The sequence below is a fragment of the Myodes glareolus genome, chromosome 5 (genome assembly GCF_982192425.1).
Source record: "Myodes glareolus chromosome 5, mMyoGla1.1, whole genome shotgun sequence".
In the NCBI taxonomy this organism is placed as follows: domain Eukaryota; kingdom Metazoa; phylum Chordata; class Mammalia; order Rodentia; family Cricetidae; genus Myodes; species Myodes glareolus.
In genome coordinates this window covers 34,315,662-34,342,504 of record NC_142030.1, presented here as the reverse complement: position 1 = coordinate 34,342,504, position 26,843 = coordinate 34,315,662, and the positions used below count along the sequence as shown (strand labels likewise).

Genomic DNA, 26,843 nt, shown 5'->3' with positions numbered 1-26,843 from the left:
CCATGCTGTGGTCTCCTTAGCCCAAACATCCATCCTGTGGTCTCCTTAGCTTAGACATCCATGCTGTTATCAGCTTAGCTTGGATCCAGATGTCCTGGCTCTTGCCAGACAAATCTAGACTAGGAATGACAACAAAACAGAATATTCCTCGTGGTAGAGACACGGAAGCCATCATGTTTCTAAAGAATAGGAAAGGTATTTGTTGATTATGAAATAGCCACACAGAGTAATACTTCAATACCATTTAAATTATTAAAATCGATTGGGAAAATACTTATGACATAATCTTGAATGAAATTTTATAAGTACAACATTATTCTTATGTTAAAAAAGACACATATATACAGAAAAGATACCAAAAGTTGTTCAGTCACTTTGTGAACAGTGAGCTAAACACACGAGGGCAGACCTTACATTGTACTCAGGAGGCCTGCTTCCCATCCCCTCTAACTCAGTAGCCATATGATCTTGGGCAAAGTCCCAAGCCTTATTCAGATTTTTCATTTGCAATCTGAGGGTGGGATATTGTAGCTGAGGTATGACTATGTAGACAGATGCCACCGCGGTATCCAGTCCAAAGCACTTACTGGATGGCGGCTGACAGTCTTCACACCCCAGGACACACACGTGTGTTATTCTTCATTTATCAGTGCAGCATGACTTTCCCCAACTCCTTTAATTAGGAAGTCAGGATTTCTGTAGTTTAGACGTATCAATGGCATTTTTTTAGAAAAAAGAACAAACCAGTTCAGAAGAAAAAATCCTAGACCTAAAGAGAAATATTTCATTAATCAGTGAGGGTAAATTTCAAAATGTTGCCTTGCATCATCTGAAAGCTGTGGAGTAGCCAGGACTAGGCACACCCAAGCTGGGTACAGCTTGCAGGAGTGTGGACTAAACACGGGGTCAGGCAACTGTATTCCTTCTCAGAAACAGTGGAAGGGCACGCTGGCCATTTCTACCTCAGAGCTTCCCAGTTCTCATTGGCAAAGGCGTGGGCTGCATGTTCTGTTTTGTGACATTATGTAGCTCACAACATGACAATGTGTCTTTTTTATGCTACTGCAGTCAAGCTGACCCCGGAGGAAGCTGAGAGCAGGCCAGATGAGGTGGGGGTGGATTGCACACAACTGACCTTTTTTCCTGCTTTGCATGAAAGTCTGCACTCAGAAGATTTCTTGGAATTATGCAAGGAAAGACAAATCATTTTACAAGAGCTTCTTGATGGAGAAAAGGTAATATGTGGGCTGAGCAAAGATAATCCATGAAGACTGTCTGACAGGACAGTCTGGGGTGTCATTGCGGGTGCAGGGAATCTCCAATAACTTCCACACCTGCCAACTACATGAACAATGAGCAGAGGGAGCAGGCTCCTAATTTCCCTGGCGTCCTATATGCCCTGTGTTAAACATCCACAAGATGAGATTCAAGCTAACAAACTGGTGTATGAAATGTCTTCTAAATACTTCTCTTGACCTTGTAGCCATTCCTGGGTCTCACATTAAAATCTGGCTACCCTGAAAGGTCTTGCTACACCTGCAGGGATACTATATTTTGGCATGCCCACCAGTATGGGACATCACTCATGCCTAGGGGTGAGTGGTGTGTGGTGTGTGGTGTTGTGCATCTTCCATAGGATTGTATGGAGGGGAAGTATACATAAATCTTGGAGACAGGCCAGAGCTGGGTGGCATAAAATTTAGGATTCTGGTGGGTAGTGTTTGGGGTTCCCAAGTTATTATACATGTCCCTGGCATGGCCACAGGAATATATATTAACTTCAGATTGCTACAAAGAGGTAATTAAGAAAGGTTACTTATGAAGATAAAAAGTTGTTTAGGCCTAGAGTTCTAGAGTTCAGGTTCAAGACTGAGCATCCCCATTGGTTTAGAACTTTACTGGAGTCTGTAGCATGGTGGAATGGTGGGCTGGTGACATCTGGAGAGAGGAAGAAAGAGAGGAGTGAGAGAGGGAGGGGGGAGAGAGACACAGGCTAGCATCCCATAATGTTCTTCCAAAGCACAGTTCCAGGAACATAAGTCCCTCTCACTGGGTCTTTCCTCTTTATATATATATATATATATATATATATATATATATATATATATATATAATCACCTCCTAGTGTGACCCTAGGGACCAAACCTTGATATGGAACCTTTGCTGGATACTCATCCAAAACATACCGAAGAGTGATGGGAAACACAATAAAGTTAAGGTCCCAGGAAAGGGTCCTTGTACCCAAGTCTGAAAACAGAATGGAAGATGAACCACATATGTTAGAACAAATCAGACCCAAGTTCAAATCTCCACTGACCACCTTTGCGGCCCTGCTTTTTCATCTTTCCTGTGGATCTTGGCATCCTCTTTCTGCAGCTCTGGCAGGCTTAGATAGGATAGCAGAAGAGACTAATGAGGATGGACCACATGGGAGGGGCTCAATAAAAGCTAATCTCTTCCCTTTGCAAAAAGCTGTGGGCTTCAGGTCTTGAGGAGAAAGCAGATTCTTCCGTGGCATATAGGCAAAGGGGAAGCTCCAGACAAATATGAGGGGACAGGGTGAACCCAGCAAACTGGGTAAATATTTTAAGGAGATGAATGTCTGAGACTGAGGGCCAGGCTGCCCCTGAGTTGGTGAGGGTGGATCTAACTGGGGCCTGCTGAGTGAATGGGCTAAGTTTCTAGAGACAGATGACAATTCAGAGAGCCAAGGACAGGCATGCACAGGTTTCAGGAACTGGAGCACATTTCTTAGTCTCTTTGCAGGGACTCTTGGGACTTGTAAAGCTGGATTGGTCTTCCCCAGGGTTGGCTAAGAGGGCTGGCTTGAAATGCTGGCCACACTGACTGCTGCCAACCTTTCGGCAAGCGTTTCACCCCCACAGCCGCAGTTCCAGCAGGCTTATGGCTGTCCATTGTACCTAGCTACAGGCATTGGTCATCATACAGGCAGTCTGCCTGCAGCACTCTGCCTATGGGAACCTTGCAACCAACTCTTGCAGCTAATCTTATCTGTTCCCTGCTCTAGAACCTGAGAATTGGTGTGTCCCTTGTTGTTGTTCCTACTGCCTCCTGCATTACCTCCCACATTTGCCACTGACACCCAAGCTACCTTGACTTGCCTGCCTCTGTCATTGCTAGTTCTCTGCATATGTATATGTATGTGTATGTGTATATGTATGTGTATGTGTATATGCATATGTATATATATTCATCCTGACCTATAGCTGAGGACTAATTGCAAGCAGTTGTCATTTATTAACATGCTTACAATGACAACTGAATATTAGGTCAATTGATGAGTGCTAAGAGACCCGAGATTTCTGTAGCTTTCCTTTGCCTTACATCCTTAATGGATTGATTATATAAAGTAGCAGTTTTGGGGGAGGGGTAAGTTTCCTCCCTGATAGATATTTCCCAATGCCTGGAGACATGTTGTGACTGGAGCCAGGGGATTTAGTGCGATCAGAGTCCAGGAATGCTGGCACACGCTATAGTGTGTGTGGTGAGAAGAAAGACACCAGGAATGCTGGCACACGCTACAGTGTGTGTGGTGAGAAGGGGAGACCAGGAACGCTGGCACACGCGGTACAGTGTGTGTGGTGAGAAGGGGAGACCGACCCTAGGGGTGAAAGGAGCACATAGGAAGGGAAGCAAGCGCCAGCTTCTTTTTGTTTTCCTCAAGTTAAAGGGAGGCTGACTTCATGCCATCTCCATATAGATTCTTCTCAATGTTTTGGTAAGAGGAGAACCATGTAGCTGGATGTGACAACACAGACTCCTAACACCAGCACTTGAGAAATAAAAGATATAATAGAAAGTAAAAGAGGCCGGCATGATCTACAGGAGTTCCAGGACAGCCAGGCTGCACAGAAAAACACTGTCTCCAAAACAAAAAAGTAAAAATAAATAAATAAAAATAAAACAAACAAAATAAATCTGAAAGGTGCTCAGTCCTGTAATGCAATGCTTTGTATTCATTTTCCATTGCTAACAAAAGTCCGTGAACTTAGTAAGAATCCAGCACTGTGGGACCCGCTGGTTCTGGTAGAGCCCCGCAGGATAGGGATGCTGACAAGGGCTGCATCCTGGCGGCTTTGGAAATGCATATTTCTAGCATCATTCAGTTGCTGTCAGACTTTGGTTCATGCCTCTGTATGGCTGAGGTTTGGTGACTGTCAGCTTAGACATCCTCCGCTTTCTGGGAAGGACCCGCATCCCTTGCCGTGTGGTCCCCTATTCCATCTTTCCAGCCAGAGCAAATCTTTCTTACTGGTGAATTGCTCTGCTTCTCCTTATCCAGTCTCTGTCTTTTCTTCTGTTGCTACTCTCTACTGGACTCGTCCGTTGCTGGAATCAGGGCTTGCCTTGGCCTCATCAGATGGTCCAGAAAGATCTCCAGAAGCCAGACCCCCTGAGAGCAGCCAGCTAGCCTACTAGCTGTGTGTGGGATAAACAGCCTGGCATCCCAGGAGATGTTTTTGGGTTGTAACCTACTGCATGGGGTCCCGGGGACTCATGACTCACCTAAACTCCATCCTTGCCTTCTGGGAAAACCTCTCTAGACACCTGGGTGTCTTATTCTTCCAAGACCAGCAGGGTAATGGTGGCAGTCAACGCTTTGTGGGCGCAACTGTGGGCAAGCTCTGAGGTTTATAGGTCTGGCTCAGAAGAGTTCCAGTTCCAATCTCCTGCAGCCAACAGAAGTCCTTAACACGTTCCCTGTGTCTGAGAGTCTTGTTTTTGTAGATTGTACGGCTTTCTCAGGCATATCCACCACCCAGTGACAGCGTTTTTCTTGGGGTCTCGTTTGGATATACAAGGATATAGAACACACAGGAGGCTGCCTTTCCCACACAGAGGCAAGGCAAACAGCAGGGACTTCATCCTTCCTGGGGTTTTACTTAAGCTTCAGTCTTCTTTAGTTTCCTTGTTACACAGCTGGAAGCTGTGGCAGTGCTCGGGCTGCCACAGCAGGGGTCCTCAGGATGTGCAAATAAGAGTGTTTGAATCCCAGCAGGGGTATAAAGAAATGTGTGTGGGGGGAGGGGGCTGAAACTGCAAGCTCCTACTTAGTGTCCCCGTCCCTGTGCCTGCAGGCAAGGCAGTGTGTGTGTGGGGGGGGGGGGGGGGGGAAGGAATACAGTACCAACAACCTGGAACCAGAAGCAGACTTTTGTACCAGAGGATTTTCCACCTGGCTGGATAGTGGGATTTTGCAAGTGTCGCTTATATTGGCCATGCTTGGGTTTGTGTTGAATTATTTGTTCTTGATGCTTCTAGTCTCGGGTAACCAGCAGAAGCAGGGAAGGGCTTAGCACCCCTCCCTCCATGTCCACCCAGGTCACTGGAGAAGCAGGTCAGTGTGGGAGTCCTGGGTGGACAATACACTCAAGGCTGTGTATAGAGCCCTTTGAGTCCCAGCCTCACTTCTCTGCTTTCACCACCAACAAGCTCAGGCACTTTGATCCTTCATGGAACTTCTCCCGAGGATAGGAAAAAGTATATGTCAAGAGATCTATGAAGCAGGAATGCCTGTTCAGATGGATGATCTCATGAGCCAAGGAATGGTATTAGGAACATGCTGTGGAGAACACGCTTAGTAGGCATCCAAAAGAAAGAGTCCGAATGGATCTTTTTGTCTTGCCAAGATGGTGGAAAATGCATTAAAGGACAGGGTGGGACCCAAGGATGCTTTGGCCCGCTGGAATGGGGCCTCTCAAAGCTTGAAAACATTCCATAAAATGTGTCTTTTTCTGAGAAAGAAGAAACTTACTGAGGTTGGAGTCTGGACCGACAGGTGGTAAAACTAAGGGGGCCTTTGGATTTAGAGACTGAGGCAGGAAGGAATGTGAGGAAAGAGGCCCCAGGTACACATGTGGGGCTGCAAACCTAGGTTCGGAGGGAGGAGACTGCTCTAAACCAGGGACATGGGCGGAGCTGAGCTGGGCGGAGCTGAGCTGAGCTGGGCGGAGCTGAGCAGGTGGTGGTGCCTGCTCTGGGGCTGGCTCTACTCCTCACACAACTGCCACCCAGATGCATGCTGTCTTACGTCTACGAGTTCATCACCACACCTCCTGCTCTTTGCTTCTGATTCATGTCATTTTTCTCCTCTCTCTAATGTCTTCCGAGTCTCTGTATTGGGCAAGTGACATAAATTGTCCTCATTTGATCCTTCAGTAGCTTTCCCACATACAGCCTAGAGATAGTACTTTAGGTTTTGGGTATTTCCTGTATAGTCTTTTCATGTTAACATGGGGTGGACAGGTGTCTAAGTCACCACCAACCCAGCTCCACTGCTAGGACTCAAAATGCTAAGCATGTGCCCAGTCCTGCTGCATGGGTCACATTCCTGGTCTCCAGGACATCCGTCGTTCCTGGTTCATGGTGGCCTTAGCCCTGCTCTATGACGACCTCATCCCTGGTCTACCATGGTCTTATCCCTAATCCACCATGGCCTAATGACTGGTATATTGTGACTTCATCTCTAGTCTACCATGCGTTGTGTATGATGACCTTATTTCTGCTTTTTCATGGTCTTATGCCCGGTCCACTGTGATATTATTCTTGGTCCACCATTGCTTTTGTCAAGCATGGAACTATAGTTTCATGAGAAATGAATGGGGGCAGGATTCTTCGAAATATGAACACACTCAAGCAAATATAAAGAAGATAAATCCCTGTCCTCACAAGACACTGGATCTCCCACATTTTCTAAATCTCTAAATGCCCCAGGAAAGGTCAAGGCAGGGTGTCCATGTTTGCCCCTCAGAATCCTCATTTTTCCTTCCTTCTGCTGTCTGGAGAGCCTTTATTCTTAGCTCTAGAGGCCCCGTGCGTAACCTCAAGAAACCTAGTCTGTCTTTGCTGAGACCTTTGGAATTGTACATCTGTTTTGGATGCAGGGAAGCCAAGGCACAGCCCTGGAACTCCAGGGTAGCTTCAGCAGAATTCATTTCCTTGTGTGATCAACTGAGCCCTCGTTGCCTCCAGCGATACCTGGGAAGGTAATTACTTTGTTACTCAGCGCTGCCTTTGCATCATTGATTAATGATTCCCAGAACCACAGCACATTTCCCTGCAATCATCTCCATTTGTCTGTGTTTGTGTGGTGGAGTTAATGCATGTTAATTGTGGGCCCCTCAGTCACTCCATTCTGGGATAGTATCTCATGTCCTTCCATGCAGCTTCTGGATCCATCCAGACTCAGACCTATAATGCTGACTTCTTTTTGCTGTTTGTTATTCTCTTTGATTACATGACAAAATAAATAACTGATTTTTTTTCATACAAACTCATTGTAAAATGTGATTTTGACCTTCGTAGCCAGCTCAAAGTGAGATATTTTTGCTCTCGACAGCGCATCTCATATGCTCTTCCCCTGTATCTTTAACTAAAATTGCTTGCAGGATGTTAGCAAGAGTAATAACTTGGTTGTTTCCAAACTTCCTGTTTCGCTGAATCACCAGGACTTGGTAAAAAGCATAACTGCCCATGTCATTCAGATTAATGCCTCCTGAAGCTCTCTGTGACATATTTTTTACACAAGGCGACCCTTGAGTTGACCCATAACTCATTTCTGTACGTGCATAAATTCACATACATGCACACATGTACATACATACATACATGCACACACATGCATGTACGCGGTTGACCTTTTACCTAATTGCACAACAGTGCTACCTACCTACCTACACACACACACACACACACACACACACACACACACCCCTTTCCAATCCCTAACTCACCTCCTTGTGAATTGTTCTCCCATGCAGCTTGTGAAGGATCCCCCTCACTGTACTTTCAAAGCCTGTTCTTTCCCACCATTGCTGTCCAGCAGCCTCAGTCCACACACGTCTTGTAGGCGTGATTCAATTCCTTTGCATCTCCAGTGGGTGGGTACTTGCTAATATGTTGTGCCGGAGTAAATGAATGAAGGAGAAAAGAGATGAGTGTGTTCCAAGCAGCATGCTTAAATCAGATGAAACAGCATTTCTCCACATAGCAGGAGTTCTTGGCGCTCTCTGCATGTCAGGGTGTGCTCTTCAGGTCATCTGTACCAGAATTTTCTAGGCGTGTTCTCAAAATGCTATTTCTAAGACCCAATGCTGCACCTGCTTAACTGAGATGCAGCTTGGGACCATGACATTTGTGTGGCAGCTTTGGCAACTCTTGATAAACATCTGTCTTTGCCACTGTGACGGAACACTTGAGGAAAGCAGCTCAGCTCACAGTTTCAGAGTTCACAGGCTCTGGCCCTGCTGCTTTGGGTCTGAGACGGAGAACATCATGGTGGCTGGAGCATATGGGAATGATTGTTCCCCATTCAGTTACCAGGAAGCAGAGAGAAAACCTGAGCAACCAGAGAAAGTCATTCTCTTCCGGGGGAGGCCCAAAGTTACTTCCGTTCTCCATCTAGGGCTCCCATCTCAATAAGGCATGGACTAGGCCAGACTCTCCTGACTCCGTCGCCTCTCAGGTATCCCATCAACCCACTGGCCGCCAAGCCTCGAGCACACCGGCCTTTGTAATATTTCAGATGTCAACAGTAACAATTTCCAAAACCCTCAATCCAGGGTTATAGTACTCAGAGATCCAGGCTAGACACACTCCCACACACCACCAATCAAGTGTCAACAAACGTATCATTAGCGACGACAGTGGTGGACACTGTGCCTTGAACTGTCTTTGGGACTTGTGTTATGTTTACATTATGCCGGAGCAGGCATACAGTGTCAAAATCCCTGTCCTTCCACCGGGTGCCGCAGCGAAAGGAGGGAGGCTTGACTGTTTATGGTAGAAGTGGCACAGCCAGGCAGGCAGGGGGCATCCCTGCTCCTTGTCTCAGAGAGAAGCACTCCTGTAAAAAGGCCCAGCATGGCATCGCTGCTGTATTGACACAGGCAGACAAGCAGAAGCTCCACATTGCCGTAGAACTCTTTTCTCTCCTCATTAGTGTGACTGGTGCTCTAGGTAATTGTGATCCATGGGGAAAATGTAAGAGCCGGAGTTTATGTGAGTCAGCACAAATAAGGCTTTCGCAGTCTGTCTCCTTTTTCATAGTTTTAGTTTTTCTCAACAATCTTTTTTTTTTTTCAAATTAAGTATATAACCAAACTCTCGTGCTTCCAAATGCGAAATCGATGGAGGCAACCACCTGTGAATCAAAAACTATCTCCGAAGCATTGTGTCTGTTCTGAGATCTTGCAGGCTCCAACCCCGACTTGACTAACAACAGTGTAGACAATGCTGGCATTATATTAAGTATTGAAAATCATCTAGAGATGATTTAAAGCAATAGGAGAGATAAAAGGTACTTGAGTATCTGTGGAATTTGGTAGCAGTGGACAGAGGTTCTGGAATCATCCCCACGATTACCAAGCAATAGCTGTACCCAATCTGTTTCCTAGTCCTAATAGCATGTACTGAGGACACAAGACGGGGTGGGGGTATATCGTTCACCAGATCACAAATAGAAGAGAGAATAAACAAATCGGGCAGTTCCTTTGTTGGCTCCTTGGCCCCAGTGGCCTCTATGGGTCTCAGTTTCTCCACCTATGAACATGAATGCTGCACTAGATTACAGACTAATGCTGCCACACACAGCTTCCAGAAATGCCTAGCTGTCCTTGCGCTTTCTTAGATGTACCCCAAGACGAAGCCTTACTTTGGGCCACGTGCACTGGTGAGCTGCTACCCAGTGACTCTGACTCACATTCCGTCTCCAACCTTTTTGGTTTTCCGGACAACCTGTTGTCCATCGTCTGCAAATGGAGGTGTTTTTACTTTCTCAGTTATCCACCTGCTGGGAATGACCATACATCGTCTAGCAGCTCTTTAAAAAGTTCTTCTGGAGAAACAAAAGTTCCCCTCTCTCAAATGATCAATAGCATCGAGGCATGAGGGATTTCTTAGTCGTGGGTAAACACGAATGGAGCCCTCTCTGGGCTAATTTAAATGGAAGAGCAGGTAATAGTTCACTGGGCTCATCTTCTAGTTTTTAAAGTGCCATTTCTTTTCCAACAGAATCAATTTTTAAGCTATTAACCCAGCTCTCTTTAGACATTTTTCTTGTGGTTTGGTTTATTCTGGTTGTTACTTAAGCCTCCCCAAAGGGAAGCATCCGATCAGATCGTGGCATGTGCTCCAAAACCTCACTGCAGGAACTGTGAAGGCTTTAATAAGGGGGTGAAGCCTGGGGAGAGTAGAGGTTCTGGGGGTGCCTGTGCCAATGTTGGCATTGTGACTTCACATACCACCTTATAAACTTGAAGGTGGTATCTCTGAATTTCACCTGTAAAAGACACGGGAAAAAAAAAGTTTAAACAACCTAGCATAAATCTTCATTATCAGTATGTGTTGTGATGCTATGCTAAAAGACTTGAGACTTGGTTATTTTATAAGGAAAAGAGGTTTCTTTAGGCTTTGGGTCTGGATGGCCGAGGGTCCATATGGATGGCATAGTCTCGGGTGAAACAGGGTATTGTGTGACAAGATACAGGGAGTCTGTGTGAACGCAAATCTTCTGATCTTTTTCTTTTAAAGTCAGCACTCTTAGAGATTCCATCCTGATGCAGTTAATGATGCACTAGCAACCATGTCCACAGAGCCCCTCCTCTCCACCCTCCTGCTTCACTATGGGCTGTAGACTTTGAGTCCTTGGGAGATACAGTCAAACTGGATTCAGGTTGTAGTGCCTGCTTACAACGCTAGCAATCTCGTGCCACTTTGCACGGGAGTCATTGGCAACAGCTGTGAGGATAAAGCACCCTCTACCCCGGCCTCCTGCCTGGCTTCCAGAACTTTGTCCCTCAGACGCACCTGTCAGTTCAAAGAGACCCATGCAGCGTGAGGGAGGCTGGCACAGCTCTGCAAACGCCAAATATTTGAAAGCAAGCTGCGCTGGAATAGTCCGTCCCTATTACTGAAAGCCAGACATGTCTCCACGAGGCCGTTAGGAAGGCGCTCCACGGGGGCTGCTCAGGGGAAAGACTAGCCGTAACAAGGTAACCGTGGAAACGGGGTGCTTATGTCAAGACCAGAGCAGTGTGAAAAAAAAAGCTTGACTTTCATTCAGAAGACTGTTGGGAGGCCCAGCCATTCCCTGATTCCTGGCCAGGTTCCCCTCCAGTCTCCGCAAACTCTGTAAGATGAGACACCAAACAAACAATAATTTGATTGGAACTACTGTGAAGCTCCAAGTGTCTTTCCCAATGGCCCCAATGGCTGTGACTTTGGGGAACTGACCTCAACATTGGTTTTGCTGGAACAAACCACAGCGCTGGTGATTGTGGCAAGACTTCTACGTATTTCCTTTTAGAGATGGGGGTCTCATTTGTAGTCCAGGTTGGCTTCAAACAACTATTCCTCCTGCTTCAGCTTCCCAAGTAGCTAGGAATACAGGTGCATGCTGCTTTCAGCCTTTAGATCCACACCCCGCCCCCCTACATGCCTTCTCTGTGTCAGAATTTAGCACTGGCATTTCCAGGTAGATGCCACATTCAGTCTTTGTGTTAACGTCTCCCAGACACGCTTTCCCCTTCATTCCTCAAAGTCAGCATTGCCAGTGTGTGCCACCCCTACCTGTCAGCTCTACGTTTGAAAGGATGGAAATACTTGGAGAAATGCTAGCTTTGGCCTTACTCTTAGTCCCTTTGGGTTTTATTCATCATTCAGTCATGCTGGACTCTGAGTCATTGTCACAAGTCAGAATCCCTAGGATCTCCATGTGCATATGTTCTCGGGAAGGCTTTTGGAGTGTGGAAGTCAGGACTGGCCTAGAACAGCTGTGATGCAGTGGTCTCAGCCGATCACACCCAAGCAGTGACTCGGAACTGAGGCAAAGGGGCCCTGCCTCGTGACTACCTGTTGCTAGTGGCAAGTTGTCACTGGGAAGGGATGTGCCCTGCCCCAAGTGCTCTCGGTCAGTGAAGGAGTATGAACTGTGGTCCAGGAGCAAGCCTCTGTGTAGACGCTGAACATCCTGAACTCACACTTGCCTTGGCTTTGCAGAGGCAGCAGTACCAGGCTTGTACTTGATTTTGGCCATCCCTGGGTTCTATTCCTGGCTCAGCTACTCATTGGCTAGTACCAGAGGGTCCCTAGACAATTGCTTGTCCCCAGTCAAACTTGCCTCATTATGAACTGGGGAATGTTTTGTTTGTTAGGGAGCTTAATATAAGAGAAAGGACTTGGGCATGCTTAGGATTATAGCAGTAAGTCCCAACAGATACATCTACAAAACACTCCCCAGTGTAAGGCTCAGGGAACATTGCAGAAGAGGGGCCAGAGTAATGGGTAAGGAATTCTGAGAGCAGGAGAAATTGTCTTCCCCAGGGAAGAGCACACCAACTGCTTATCCAAAACCAAATGGTAAGCCCTGAAAACACACAAGTAACATTACACAGACTGAACAGATTGTATTTAAGAATGTGTGTGTATACATGTATGTATATATAGACATGTATGTAAATACATACAATATATGTATTTATATACATGTACATTCTATGTAACAACAATTAATGACAAAAGAGGTCTTGAGTTTTAAAGAGAGCAAGGAGAGGCATATGGGAGGGCTTAGAGGAAGGAAAAGGAAGGGAGAAATGGTATAATTAAAATATATATTCGTTTTTTGAGACAGGGTTTCTCTGTGTAACAGCCCTGACTGTCCTGGAAGTTGCTTTGTAGACCATGCTGCCCTCAAGCTTACAGAGATACATCAGCCTCTCGAGTGCTGGGATTAGATGTCACCCAGGTGGCATGATTAGCGTGGTTGTGTCACTGAGTGGATTAGAAGCGACACAGGGTATTTAGTATAAACGAAGCACATGGGTTGTGACTGGGATGGTATAGATTGTCGTTCTTGCACGCCAGTATTACTGTCACCTCCACATGTCCTGAGAGTGACTGGTGACTGTCCCCCTGTTCTTCATAAAATTCATAGGCGTGTTTCACATGCATCCAGTCTGATTCTTGCACACTCTCTCCCTCCAGGTATCACAGAAGGTCCCCCTGGTGATTGTGCAGGGCCACCTGGTCTCAGAAGGGATCCTGCTCTTTGGCCAGCAGCACTTCTACATCTGTGAGAACTTTACCCTGTCTCCCACAGGCGATGTCTATTGCACCCGCCACTGCTTATCCAAGTGAGTTCTCTGCTTTCCCCAGCAGCTTCCTCCCAGCCCTGTCTCCTTCCAGTTCCCTCTCTTCCTCTTCCTCTTCCTCTTCCTCTTCCTCTTCCAACTGTTTACTGAGGGCTTAGAACCCACGGCTATGGCTCCCCAAAGCCAGCTTCTGGACTGGGTAACATGTTGCATGGCAGTTCCTGTGTCTCCCCTTCCTGGAAATATGTCATAGCACTTGGGGACCTTCCCCCAGGATATTTAGATAAAAAGACTTTAATGACATCAGGTTACACATGCAACAACTGGCTGGCTTCCCGTCATTCTCTATGAGACAGTGCTGCTGGCCCTGCATGCAGAGACATTCAAGTGCTGTAGACAGCACAGACAAGCTTCTTGCAAAGAGCTTGAGCACACTGTCACTCTGGAACAAAACATACATGGGACAGGCATGTTCACGTGACCATACTTGGGAGACATATTGGCTCTGGTGTAATAAGGGAGTACTGCCTGAGGGTGTGACTAAGATCTAACAATGGGTGAGCCTTGGAAAGGACTTTTAAGCCATCATACAGATCAGGTGGCACATATAGTATCCCAATACTCAGGAGCCTGAGGCAGGAAGATCCCAAGTTTGAGGCCAGCAAGGGCTACAAGTGGGAATCCTATCTTGAGAGAACACGACAAAACAACCAAATAAGGAAAGGAACTGGAGTCTCCCATTTTACCCCAGCTGGTAGGACATCACCAGCAGGAAATCCTAAGGCCCTTTTGTAGTGACAAATGTTTGGTCTTTTGGGATTCAACTAGCCCCTACTGGCCATTCTGTGCTCATGAAAGGACAGCCCCTCGAATTCAAACTGATAGTGCAAGTTGACAAACTGTGTCTTCCTGTGGCCCTTGCTTTTAATGGATGGAGAAGTTTTTTGTTTTGTTTTTCAACGTGGTTTACAATGGTGTCCAAGTAACTTCTTAGCATAGTGACCAGTTACTTTCAAAGTGGCTTACTCCAGAGTCACCTGACGCGATCATTCGAACATAGACTTCTGGACTCTGCCCTGTCTCTAGTTTCTAATTCAATAGATGGTAGAAGCTGAAACTTTGCCAGCTCCTAGCGTAGACTGATTCAACTAGTCACAGGGGACCATACTTTGAAAACCATTGTTTTCGGATGTTGGCAAAGAATTCAGTATTGACCTCTCCACAGTAAGAATCTGAACTCCCAGTGGTCATGATCTCCAGTTTGAGTCAGGAAGGATATGTCAGGAAGGTTAAAGGATATGCAGAAGACTGCGTGCAAGCCCACCTGATTTAGATTAGGGCTGAAATTTGCTTTGTTATCCTTGCTGACCAGCCCTCTCCGTTAATTTCCATCTTTTATTCATACTGAAGCTTCTCCTATTGCTGCGAGTCTTTGATGATTTTCCAAAGCTGGAGGAGTATAATTAATACTTGGCACACTTATCCCATCTTCTTGCTCATGTTTTATGGATACTGATCAATACCAGCAGTGGGTCTGCAGGCTGGTCTTTGTAAGCGGATGGAAGCTCTCTGTTCTTTCTAGTTGCTTAGCATGCCCATGAAGTGACATGCGCAGCCCATCGCGTCACGTTTCACCTGAGCTTAGATTGAACTAGCCTTAGCTAAGAGCCTATTGACCAGCTAAGCTTTGTTTTAAGCATCAAGTTGTTTATCCCCGTATTCGCAATGGAAACCCAGCGGTCGGGGATTTGATTTGTGTGGCAAGAGTGACTTCCTTGTCTCGAACAGTACTTTTCTAGAATACAGGGAGAGTGGAAACGATTGACTACCTTGGGGTATCTCCAGGGAATTGCCTGGGTATTTTTAGTGACTCCTAGGAAATGTTTGTTAATCAGACAATCGCACCCCCCCCCCCCCCCGCCTACCCCTGGTCTCGTCTGTGGCCTGAGAAAGTGCTGGCCCTACTAAAGAGGCAGCTTTCCCTGCCAGGCTCACAGATCATGTCAGATCAATGGGGATTAGGCCTTATTTTGACCATGGAGACTAAGGAAGATACATAAATAAGCCTGTTAAAAATAAAGCTGGGCCAGCACTGAAATGCTTCTCTAAAAGCCATCAAGTTGAGCACAGCTGAGCATTAGGCCTTGGAAGAGGCTCGCTGATGCACCGTAAAAATATCCCCAGTCAAACCCAAGAACATCATGAGTGCCCCGCCACTGGACTTAGGCATGTTAGTTACACTGGGAAGCTCTGTCTTAGTTCATTAGGGTTGTCAAGAATTAGGTGGTCTAAAATAACAAGATTTTTTATAGTTACACAGCCTTACAAGCCAAAAGGATGGACTAAGGTGCTAGCAGGAAGCCACTTTCTCAACTGCTCATGGGAAGAAACCTTCCTTTCCCCTTGGCTTCCGGAGTCTGGGCAATCCTTGGAATTCCTTAGCTATACACAGACATTGCTCACCAGCTACATGGCTGTCTTTCCCATCATCTTCCTTGTGTGTCCATTCTCCCCTTTCATGAAGTCACCAGTTGTCTTGAATTAGGGCCCAATCCATTTATTTAAGTTGATGACTTCTATAAATGTTCCATTTTCAAATAAAGTCACATTCTGACATAAACATATCCCGTTAGGAAGTCACGATTCTACCCGATAACGCTGGCATCCACTAGAACCTTCCTTAGTGGTCAGATATTAAACCTGATCCCCCTTCCATGTCCACAGGCAATATTGGGCATCACTTCTCTGTTAAATTCAATTCCGCAAATTTACTGAACACCTCGTGCTTGGTAGCTCCACAGACACAAAGAAGTGAGGCCCCTGGAGAGTCTATGATCCCCAAAGATTCCAGCCATAAACTTCAAGTACCATTCTGACAAAATTGAGTGACTTCACATAGGAGCAAACCGAAGTGTATTTTACTTTGAAACTTACCTCAGCTGCCAAAGTCCAGGTACTCACTGTTGTGACTATCATTTTCCTGACGTAGTAAATTTCCCTACTGCTGGAGCTTTTAAAAATTTACCAAGGTCACTCTAGACAGTGTCATGAGCCAAGATGGCTGCCTGGAAGCAGAACTCTGAACAGCATCCTACGATCTGTACAGGTCCACCTCTCGATGAGCAGGACCCGTTTACCTTACACATCTGAGTACTGGTTTAATTAGCATGATGTGTAAGGTGATTTGTTATCCCAAACACCCAGTGGCACGTGTGTGAATCCTGGCTCTGATGGACTTCAGTGGGAACTTCTATCCGTGAAGTCAACAATGGATATTAATATTAATGGAATGTTAGCTTCTCTGAGATTTCACAACTGCTGATTCTGTTCTGTAGGGTTATTGTAGTTTCTAAAAGCATGAGAAATACGACTGTTTCTTTTCTCCCAAAAGCCCTTCCCATATTCCAGTACATTTTCCCTCAGACTTCCCGTGTTCACAGGTCAGTGGTGGAATCTGTAGCTTGGGGTAGCTGAAAGGAGAGAGATGTGAATGGAAGAGGGCTGGGAAAACTCTGAGGCCAGTCTTTCTGCCTCCAAGGACACTGTCGCTTGAGCTTGGGTTTACGAGTCAAGGGGACCTGGGTTTGAATATAGTAACAGAATGTCACCTCGGGGAAGCAACACCTCTGACAAACAGCTTCCAGGTTTATAACTGGAGAGCACTATGGCTCACGCTCAGGGGAGACTCATCTCAGACCAAAGTAAACCCTGAATGGGGAAGGACTGTGGAACTGGGGAGCATGGCAGTCACTTAGCAAACATGCATAGGGTTTCAGGGGAAGATGAGGGAACAGAAGCCAAGAGCAAGGCCTCTGTCTCTGCCTGCGCAGGAGATGCTGGCCAGTTCTGTGGAGGACCTAAGGTGTAGAGGGGGTTTCTGTGGCTCTCCTAGCAGGGGCTGTGGGGGCACAAACAAGAGTAGTGGTTGTCCTTTCCACCAGACCTTGACCTGGATGCTGTTTGATTTAAGCCAAGGGTGGGAGCTAGATTTACCGCTGTTGCCCCTTTGAAAGTCAGAAATATTTAGAAACAGCTCATCTTAGACCCTGTCATGGCACTAGACATGCACAATGGGCCTCGGCCAGCCCCAACTTTGAATTAAAACTCCATGGCCAAGGCTTCCAAAACCCCAACCACATTTTCTTTCTGATTAACCCACAGCGCTGTGGCTCAGAGCAGAGGGTCCAGGAAGGCTGTTCTGAGAAGGGCTAGTTGGGGTTGCAAAGAGACTGACTTTGCATCTTCAATGCTGTCTGTATAAGGAGCTACCCAGGGGGTCCAGGCTTCTACCCTAACCTGTGGGAACCTTCAACTAATATTAAAGTACAAGCTCTTCATAAAGTGAACCCGGTCCACTGACTAGACTAAAAAGCCCCACCATGTCTGTGACAGTCTGACTCCTCTCAGCTACAGAATGGTGGCATGGAAGCCTCATGGGCTTTCTGGGGAGGGGGCAACACCAGGAGGAGACGAAACAGTCCCCCCTCCATATCTCCATCTCTGGCCTCTCTAGGCTTGTGATCGGGGTATGAATTTCTGTGGCACTGATGTATGGGGCCAGGTGTCATTTATCTTAAAATTTTGGAAATTTCATCAAACTGATGCACAGACAGTTTAAGATGAAATAAAATCTAAATAAATATGAAATACTGGCTACATGACTTAGCTTTTCAGAAGTAGATGTGTCTGTAAAAGGAGGTAATTTTATTTCCCAAGACACCATCTGTGTGGGTGCTGAAAACTCCCCTACTAAGGTTCACTAGTGACTGAAACATAGACTTTTCTCCTCTTTGGGAACACTGAAACATAGACTTTTCTCCTCTTTGGGAACAATTATTCGGGAAGGTCCTAGGTTCTCTGCCCTCTCCACTTCCTTCAAGGATGCAGGCTTATTCTGAACTGCTCTATAAATGATGGATGGAAAGCCACCTGAGATTTCATGTGGTCCCATTCTATCTTCTGGACCCTACAGGCCACCCCTCCCTGTTGCAGGAGGTGGGACTCAGGTCACATGTGGCTCTGCTCTGATCTCTTGTAGGCTGCTGGTTGACCCTCCAAGGCCCAGCTTCAGAGAATTTGGAAAGTATTCCTTTCTTTCAACCAAGGCTGGATCTTGTAAACCAAATCATTTCCTGTTAGTTCTTCTGTCCAGTGATTACACCGCATCTTCTAATTCAGTGGACCTCTGTCTCAGACAGACATATTCGACAATTGGGTGGTCCATCTGAAGAGCTTCCAGGGCCATTAAAGATGCAGGATGAGGGAAGTGGATCCAAAGTACCAAAGAACCATGCGGTGTAACCAGTTTGCAGACTTCTGAACACAGGGGCTGTTTTCACACACCCAGCCCCCATACCCTGGGTCAACATGACTCCCCCAGTGAGGCTGGCACTCGCTTTACTCTTCAAGAGCAGAACAAAATGGATTTCTGGCACTTGGCTCATCAGATCAGCAGAGGCCAACAGAACAGTAGGCTGGACTACACTCTCCTCCAGTGGACAGCAGTGGGTAGGAGGAGCCTAACACCACGTATCTCCTTCCCTTTTCAGCATCAGCGATCCCTTCATTTTCAATATGTGCAGCAAAGACAGGTCCTCTGACCACTACTCCTGCCAACGCTATGCCTACAGTGACCTCAGAGAGCTCCGGCAGGCCCGCTTTCTCCTGCAGGTGAGCTGAGGGGCTCTGACCCACCCAGGGTTTAAGGAGGTGGGTCGCTCATCACAAGTGAACTGGGCATCATCATACCTGTCTGTGACTCCTCTTGGCTCCTATATACAGCTCAGGACTCTTGTGAAGAAACCATGAGTATCATTTCCCTGGGCATCATCTGGTCCCCAACCAACTTGGAGCTCGGGCAGCCTCTACAGGCTCTCCAGTCAGGCCTTTAACTGCTGAGCTATGCTTGCCTGCTGGGTCATCTAGGAATAGGCATCTTTCCTGTGATACACAAATGTATTGATGATTTAGGAATTTGGGGGCATCACGTAGAGCTGGTGATCCTGAACACGTGTCACCACTCCCCTCTCCTGACTTCCCCTAGAACCTGTCTAGCCCTGAGCTTCTCATTATGTCCCAGACCAAGTGATTTAGGGACCTGGTGGCTTTCCCCTCCGATGCACCTCCCAGAGCCTCCCCATTGACTCCAAGGCCTTTCTGTGTTCTGAACACAGATGGAGGCTCCCATGAGAAAATGCACTCAGACATGAGCTCCTGCACCACACTCTGCCTAGAACATTCTGTTTAGAATCATCTCATGCAGCACGGGTAGAAGGAAGAGAGCTTTGGAGCCCAGTGGCCTACACACCAACTTACCTGTATCACAATGGCCTCAGCAAGGGTAGGGCTGTCTCCAAGGCCTTCAAGGCAGCCTCAGGACACAGGGAGATGAAAACCAGCTAGGAGGAGAGGACTCTGTGGGCTCTGGGATAGTTACCAAGGACAAAGAGGAACACTATTTGACTTGGAAGAACCTACTAAGGGCTCCTTGGATTTGTGGCTTCATTTGGGGTGTGTGGAACACTTTAATTCTTCATGAAAGCCTCCCTAAAGCTGAAGTTTGGAAGGCCTTCTCAGGGGAGTAAATTCTAGAGTTGCAGCTACCTGTGGACCAGGGTCTAGGGCTCTATTAAGTCCTCTTTCCTCCATTGTTGCCTGAAGAAGTTGCTTCCTATCTTTTCTGACCCCGAGCTCTTTCCAAAGGAGAGGAGGAAGTGAGGAGGCAGAGTGTGGAAGAGTCCCCTCCAGGAAGATCCTAGGCAAGGTCCTGGGCTTCATCCCCAGTATAGCTCCCTTGGTCAATTCTCCTGGGCACCTCACCCTCCAGGCGTAGGCCGCCATGCCTCGCCTTTCCCACCCTGCTCATACAGCACCAAGCACGTGTCAGACACACAGAACCTTTTCCTGGATTTCTGTGCTGGCCTCACAGCTTATGTCCATAGGAGGTGTTACCAGCAGAGGGTTTCCTCTATCCCAGGAAACAGTGATTGCTTCCAGATGGTTGTTTTCTGCATGGTTGTGGAACTCAGAGGTGGCGGAACATCTGTGTCACCAAGGCCTCAGCAAGGGTAGGGCTGTCTCCAAGGGCAGGGTGGCTGATGGAGAAGCTTCTCCCAGGAGAGCTAGAGCCTGCCATTCTAAGGATCTGAGGAAGCTGTCCCCTCTGTCTTCTCGTCATTTCCGTTTCCCTTTGTAGAACTCTTATATGTCTTGGTAGACGTCTTGGAGGTGCCCATACAAATGTCTCCCCTGCTGGGAGAGCTTGCTGACCATTAGGAGAAGCAAGTGCTGCTTGCTGCTGGATGCACAACCCTAGATCCAAGTCTGGCCCTTGGCTCTCCCTGTCCAGGCTTCAGTCTCCCTGGACTTCCCTCCAGCTCTGGGAGTTCTCCCTCCCTGATGCCTTGTCATCCCTGAGGCTCAGCTCATATCTGGCATTGTGTTATCTGTAATGATTGTTCTGTCTCTTTAGGAGACAAGTCACACCCACTCCCTCCCCCATCCACTGAGGCAGGCTGATCTTCAGCTTCCAGCCTGAGTTCTCTTTTCCATCTCCATCAAGAGGCAGTTTCTGTCTCTCCCTTCTCTCCTTCCTCTCTCTTTCCTCTCTCTCTCTCTCTCTCTCTCTCTCTCTCTCTCTCTCTCTCTCTCTCTTTTCTCTCTCCCTCCCTTTCTCTCTCTGCCTCTCTGCTCTTCTCCTCTTCTCCCCTCCATAACCCCCTGAATAAATATCTAACCCTCACTCTGCATGGTGTGCCTATCCATCTGCCGCCACATGGCTCGCCTCCAGAGACCAGCCACCTTCGGAGACCTGCCACGTGGTCTTCTGCACCATCCCTGCCTGGGACTGGCTGCTCTTGGGACTCTGCCCCCTGCCTACCACCACTTGGGGACCTGCAGCATTTCTGCTGCCTGCAGCTGCCGGGGATCCTGTAGCATTTTAATAATCCATTACATTATCCCTTATTCCAAGTGTGTTATATGCATAGCCTGGGACAGAAGGAAAGGAAAGAGAGGCAGAGAAAGGAGAGGAAACAGTCAAAGGAAAAGGCAAGAGAAGCATGTAGAGTCCATTCATCAGGCATTACACTGTGTTACCACATCGGGATGACTCAGCACCCTGGGTGTGGGAAGTGCCCCAAAGTAGCATAGCGACAGATGAGCACACAGTGGTGCTCACACGGAGCGTCATCCCTCCTCAGTAGCTTCCGGGGTTTCTGGTGGAGCTGATTCCTGCCTTCGGAAACCAAGCCCATGACACAGAAAGGTCATGCATCTTGAGGGCACAACTGTGCATGCTCTCCCTCTGTCTGTTCTTCCCGTACTGCAAAGAAAGCCCCCACTTCCTGCTCCATCAGAAGGTGCACTCTGTGGTCATGCCCCGGGCGTCACCATTCGTCAGAGCCCCGCTCACCCCCTATCAAGGTCTTCCCACCTGGAGAGAGGGTTTCCTGTCCCAGAAGCCCACATGGCAAACTGCCTGCTGCTCTGCCCTCCGCGAGCGCCTGTGCTCCAGGGGTCGTTTGTAGTGACCGTAGTTTCTCTGCACAGGACATCGCCCTGGAGGTCTTTTTCCAAAATGGCGACTCGAAGCTCCTCGTCTTCTACAACAGCGACCGGGGCAAAGCCTTCAAAAGGTGAGATCCTGACACATTCTCCTTTCCAGGAAACCAATCCTAAACCCTGGGCAGAGAAATGGAGATTTCCCAGCCGTATTCTTGGGAAAAGGCTTCCCAACCCATAGCCAGCAGAACTTAGGGGAGGTACAAGTAAGAACTTCCTGACTTTTGAGACAAAGTGCAAACAAAAGCCTAGGAGCCTCATCTCTGTGGACTGAGGTAGCGTGGTGGTAATGCCTCCGGGGAGAAGTCTTGCCGACAGAGGTTCTTTAAGACGGTGGCTGTGTAATGGACCTTCCAGAACATTTTGGCTGTATTTTCTAATTTTCCAAGTCTTTTTTTTTTTTTGGCTTAATCTCTCTTTTGGATTTCAATTACCAATTTTAGTCATTCCAATTTCATATTTTAACCGGAAAGAACTCCAAACACTTGCACGCTGAAGCATCTTTCCTAACGGAAGCCCGTTGTCACAGTTCGGCTCCTTTTCTTCTCCAAAGAGATGAATCAGTCTAAGCAACGCCAGCCTGCGACTGAATCCTTAGCACACAGTTATCCATTTCTGTTGTTAGGGAGCTTACAGAGGCATGGACAGGGCCACAGAGAAACTAGGCAGAGAGAGGGGTAGGGCCCTGGCCACCAGCAGAGCAAACAGGAGTGAGGGAGCAGATGGCCTCTGATCTCTGACCTGGGGAGCTTCTGGATTTGTCCTTCTGGTGATCCTGGCTGGTAAATAACCCCAGAGCTAGTTGCCATTATAACCCCAGGGCTGGTTGCCATATCCAGGACTCAGGAGTGGAATCGAGGAAATCGGGCTCACAGGTTTGTGTCTGCCAGAGCTACCCACTTAGGATCAGTTGCCTCCTAAAACCCACATTGTCTGCTGGCTTGAGCAGACTTTTGATGCTTGTTGTCTCATGTGCTCCTCTAGCTGCTGGGTATGAGCTAAGGTTCCCTGCTGCTCTCTAGAAGCCTCACACATCTCTTCTCTGCCATACTAAGGGTGTGTTTGAGGTCCCCATTTTACAATAGGGTGGTTGATTTGGTGTCACGTGTTGGAGGTCCCAGTACCTGATTAGTTGACCTTATTACTCCGGGCCTTTTGTCAAACAGTGTGCCATACTAACAGCATGTGACAAAGGCATCATTTCATGGCAGAGAAGTAAACAGGAGTAAATGAAGGCATCTGGGACCCCACAGGCCCAACAACGACCTAAAGGCCTTTATTTCTTCTCGCCTCCGCAAAGTCTCATCAACAGTTCAATAGTAGCAGCCTGAGAACCAAGTCTTTCCCCAGGGTCTTCGGGTGTATGTTTGTAAGATTGAGATGTTAGCCGAGAGTCCACAGTGGTACACAGTAATGTGTGAAAGAAGATATCAAATTGGTCATGGAAATGTGAGGCCCTGAAAAGGACCTTCATACCCCTTGATGTGGTAATGCAGTGGCTGTTGTTTCCTGCCGTCACTGCTATGAATGGACCTGGCCTGTGGGGCTGCCAAACAGATGCCTTGGAGGCACCGAGGCCTGGTGATCAGGACTGCAGGGCAGGCTGGGAGGAGGGACATGGGCGGACGGGCGTGCATGCGTGTGTGTGTGTGTGTGTGTGTGTGTGTGTGTGTGTGTGTGTGTAGTAAGCTGGTGGGAGGGCAGTGTCTCTGCTCACGAAACTATTTATATTTTTTTGTTTAGCTTTTGCACTTTCCAACCAAGCTTGAAAGGAAAAGGCAACGCAGAGGACCCCTTCAACCTAAGGTAATGTCAGGTTGGGGTACACTCTGCCTTGGCTCTGTCTTATTCTCCTACTTAGGATCCATACAAAGGGTACACTCATTTGTTTGTAAATTTCTTTCCAATATGCATACATCCTTAATATTATTCCTGACATTCCTGATTTTAATTTAACTTCTACAAAAAGGCCTGGAGTCCCACCCGCACAGGCCCTGACAGTCTCGGGCCTGGATAGCTCGCATCCCCTGCTGGAGAAGGGATAACTCCAGCACAGCCTGAACCAGGCCCTCAGGAATGGGTGTGCACCAGCCATGAGAGTTTCTGCATGTTCAGAAATTAAATCAGTTAAGTCTGAACATACTTGTTTGGGAAGTCCAAAACTCTTCAAAATCTGAATCAGTGAGCACCAATGGGATGTCATAAGTAGAAACACCTGTGTGTTACCTCAGACGACCTAATGGGTCACAATCAGTCAAGTACACTGAAAAGATTGCGTAAAATTGTCTCCAGGCCTTGTGTAGAGGATCTATGCAACACAACCATTGAACCTGCTGACAAGGGGGTCGCACACACTGTTAACAGGTCATAGGAATTTCTCTGTGAGGGTTACGTCCCAGACCCAAGACACCTTATTATGTATATGCAAATATACGAAATTCAAGACATCCAAAATCCAAGCATTTCTGGTTCTAAGCATTTTGGATATAAGGGAGACTCAGTATGAGTGGTGTGTGAATTAGATGGGACCTTAAAAGCCTATTGTGTGGGTCGTCTTGCCGGTCAATGGTTTGGTTTCTCTCCCCAAACTTAGCACCTTCTCTGCAGGGGCCAGCTCCTTGGGAGCCCAATCTAGGGTCGCAGATGTTTTTATTTCTGATGGCAGTGAGACTAGGAAGATGGGACTAGTTTTATCCAGAAGTGTGTATGGGCAGGGAAGTTGCCATCCCAGGAGGGGTATTCAGTGAGTTTGTATTAACTATGGGTGGGTCTGACCAATTCACTCAAAATATTGATAATTTGTGATATGTGGTGTCTGGTGCTCAACCAAGTGACAAGCAAAACAACCCCAGACTTTCTTACACTGTTGAGACTATTATATTCTCATGAGGAGGATACACATCTCAACTTAGTCTGGGAATTGAAAGACGGTCTGGTGAGGGAAAGTTTAATAAGAAAAATAAACTTGAATTAAGACATAGTCAGTGACAGGTCTGTCATGCAGAGGACTGGGAAGAAGCTTTTGGGAGTTAGGAGACAAAGTGCAGCCGCACAGGGAGCTTGGCTAGTCTGGCAAAGGCTGCTGCACTGGCATGCAGGGAGCTGCAGGGACCAGACAGAGGCTCAGTGGTGAGTTTCTGAAGTTCTGGAGGGAACATGAGAGGGGGTGATTTTATGAGTAACTGGGAGGAAGGGGGCTAAGGGTCAACAGAAGAAGGAGGGGCCTGGTTTATGTCTGAGAAGAATTACCTTGGCAGTTGGGTCAGGAAAAGAAACTAGTCAGTCAAGGACAGAAGGAGAGACTGGTTCAGAGCCCGCTGCAGTGACCTGGGGATCAGTGCTGGTCAGAGCCAGCATTCAGTGCTGGTCAGAGCCAGCAGGGCGGTGATGGTAATGGTCAGACAGCAGACGGGGCTGAAGGGACAGACGACGGGATCTGATGACAGGTGTGAGGTGTTGGTGAGAGGGGGCACTCAGTCCTGAGTGGCCGGAAAACGCACCGGGGGCAGCCGGGACAAGCCAATGCTCCGTGGCTGTGCGGACTATCAGCAGCATTGTTTGGGGTGCGTGAATATAGAGATGTCTGCCACACTTTCAGGAGGGGATCATGGGGCACCATGTAGAAATGCGAACTTCCGAGTTTAACGGGGGTGGGCGGTGGCGGGGATCTTGACGAGATGTAATTTGGAGTAAACGGTATTTCAAGCCAAGGAAGTGGACAAGAGCAGCAGGTGAAAGCATCTATGTGGAAAGGAGGTGGAGAGTGGTGAGCGATGCCTTGTAAGCATATGGGCCTGCGGGAAGGATGCACGTGGCATGAGCCCTCTAGAGGTGAAGCGGGGAGAGACAGAGAGCTAACTAGCCCAGGCCACAGGTATGGCAAAGCTCAAAAAAGCCTGCTGGGCACTGCAGGTAGGGATGACCAAACAGGATACGAACTGAGATAGGACCACTGATCTTGGCAACACGGAATCACTGGCAGCTCCGCTCCTACCGTTGTCAGTTGCTGCTGACAGAAGCAGGACACTGGCTCCTTGGCTCACAGAGTGGGATGTCATGGTGAGTCGGGGCACTACTGTGGGTCATTGGTGGTAAGGTGGCTGTTGGCCAGCCCTACTGGACATAGTTCAATAGTTGATGAAGACAAGCTCTAGAATATCACTGGTCGGCTGATAGCACCCCTGGACATCTTACGCTGCTCTCGTGAGAGACTTCTTGCCTACACTTGGGGTTCCCGAGTCATTTCGTTGGAAGTTGTAATTATCCACCCAAGTGAATGAATAGAAGCAAAAAAGAGGACTCATCGCCTTGTATGCCTGGAGACAAAACAAAACAAGCAACAGACAACCCAGCTCACCTCCGTGTGTGGCTGACTCCCTAGGCTCATGAAAGTCTGCTGGAAGCTGTAGCTTGACCTCTAAGTGAGGACTTCCCCTTGGCCAGTTCTGGTCTAGGCAGGCTTTAAGAACATTTAGGCGTCAGTGCCCCGGTATCTCCCAACCAACAGTCACGTAGGACATCTGCCTCATACCACACACTGGATCCAGGTAATTTTAGCAAAATAGCCACAAACTGATTTTTCTTTTCTGAACCTAGTTTACATGTTCATCTGAGAACCAACCAGATGATTTCATTGGTCAGATCAGTGTGCTCTTAGACACGCATCTTGTGAAATGCGTAGTGATCCCTAACTGTCTCTAACTATTCTTAGGCTGTTGTATTCAGACTCCTAAGGGGCTCTTCCCCAGTAACACACACCCTCTATCTGTCTCAGTTTCTAGTTCAGCTAGACAGGAGGCAGACAGAATGGGTAGAAGGAAGAATGTGGTAGACAGATTGCTTGTACCCCCTACCCTGGGGATCCCCACAAAGATGGCTGTCAGGTGGTAAATGACAGTTCTCTGATGGGTTCAATATTTGGAAATTGCACCCTCATCCATAGGCTGATAATGACCTTGTGCACCTCCTCACATGTAGGAAACAGCTGCTTTTAGGTCCGCTGTGATGATTTTTCACAATGTGGCAGGATCTAGGCTTTGCCATGCTTGCCTGGCACAGTTCCCACATAGGCCCCAGAATTGGAGACCCTCGTAGAAACCTTCTATCATCCACTGGGAACAGTACACAGTGCTCTAGAGTTTATAACGAAACCCATTTTTCAGCATAGTGTTC

General features: G+C 47.6%; 1 protein-coding gene across 8 annotated transcripts in view; it reads left to right on the top strand.

The window, feature by feature from the left end:
• Window positions 1-26,843, top strand: part of Wdfy4 (WDFY family member 4) — a 236,893-nt gene that overhangs the window by 148,095 nt on the left and 61,955 nt on the right. For all 8 annotated transcript variants that reach the window (XM_087906241.1, XM_087906246.1, XM_087906242.1 and 5 more), the window contains 5 exons: window positions 1,069-1,235; window positions 13,003-13,151; window positions 18,659-18,779; window positions 21,660-21,745; window positions 23,415-23,477. In XM_087906241.1, the coding sequence (XP_087762367.1) occupies window positions 1,069-1,235; window positions 13,003-13,151; window positions 18,659-18,779; window positions 21,660-21,745; window positions 23,415-23,477 (586 nt within the window). The remainder of the gene's footprint in view (window positions 1-1,068; window positions 1,236-13,002; window positions 13,152-18,658; window positions 18,780-21,659; window positions 21,746-23,414; window positions 23,478-26,843) is intronic.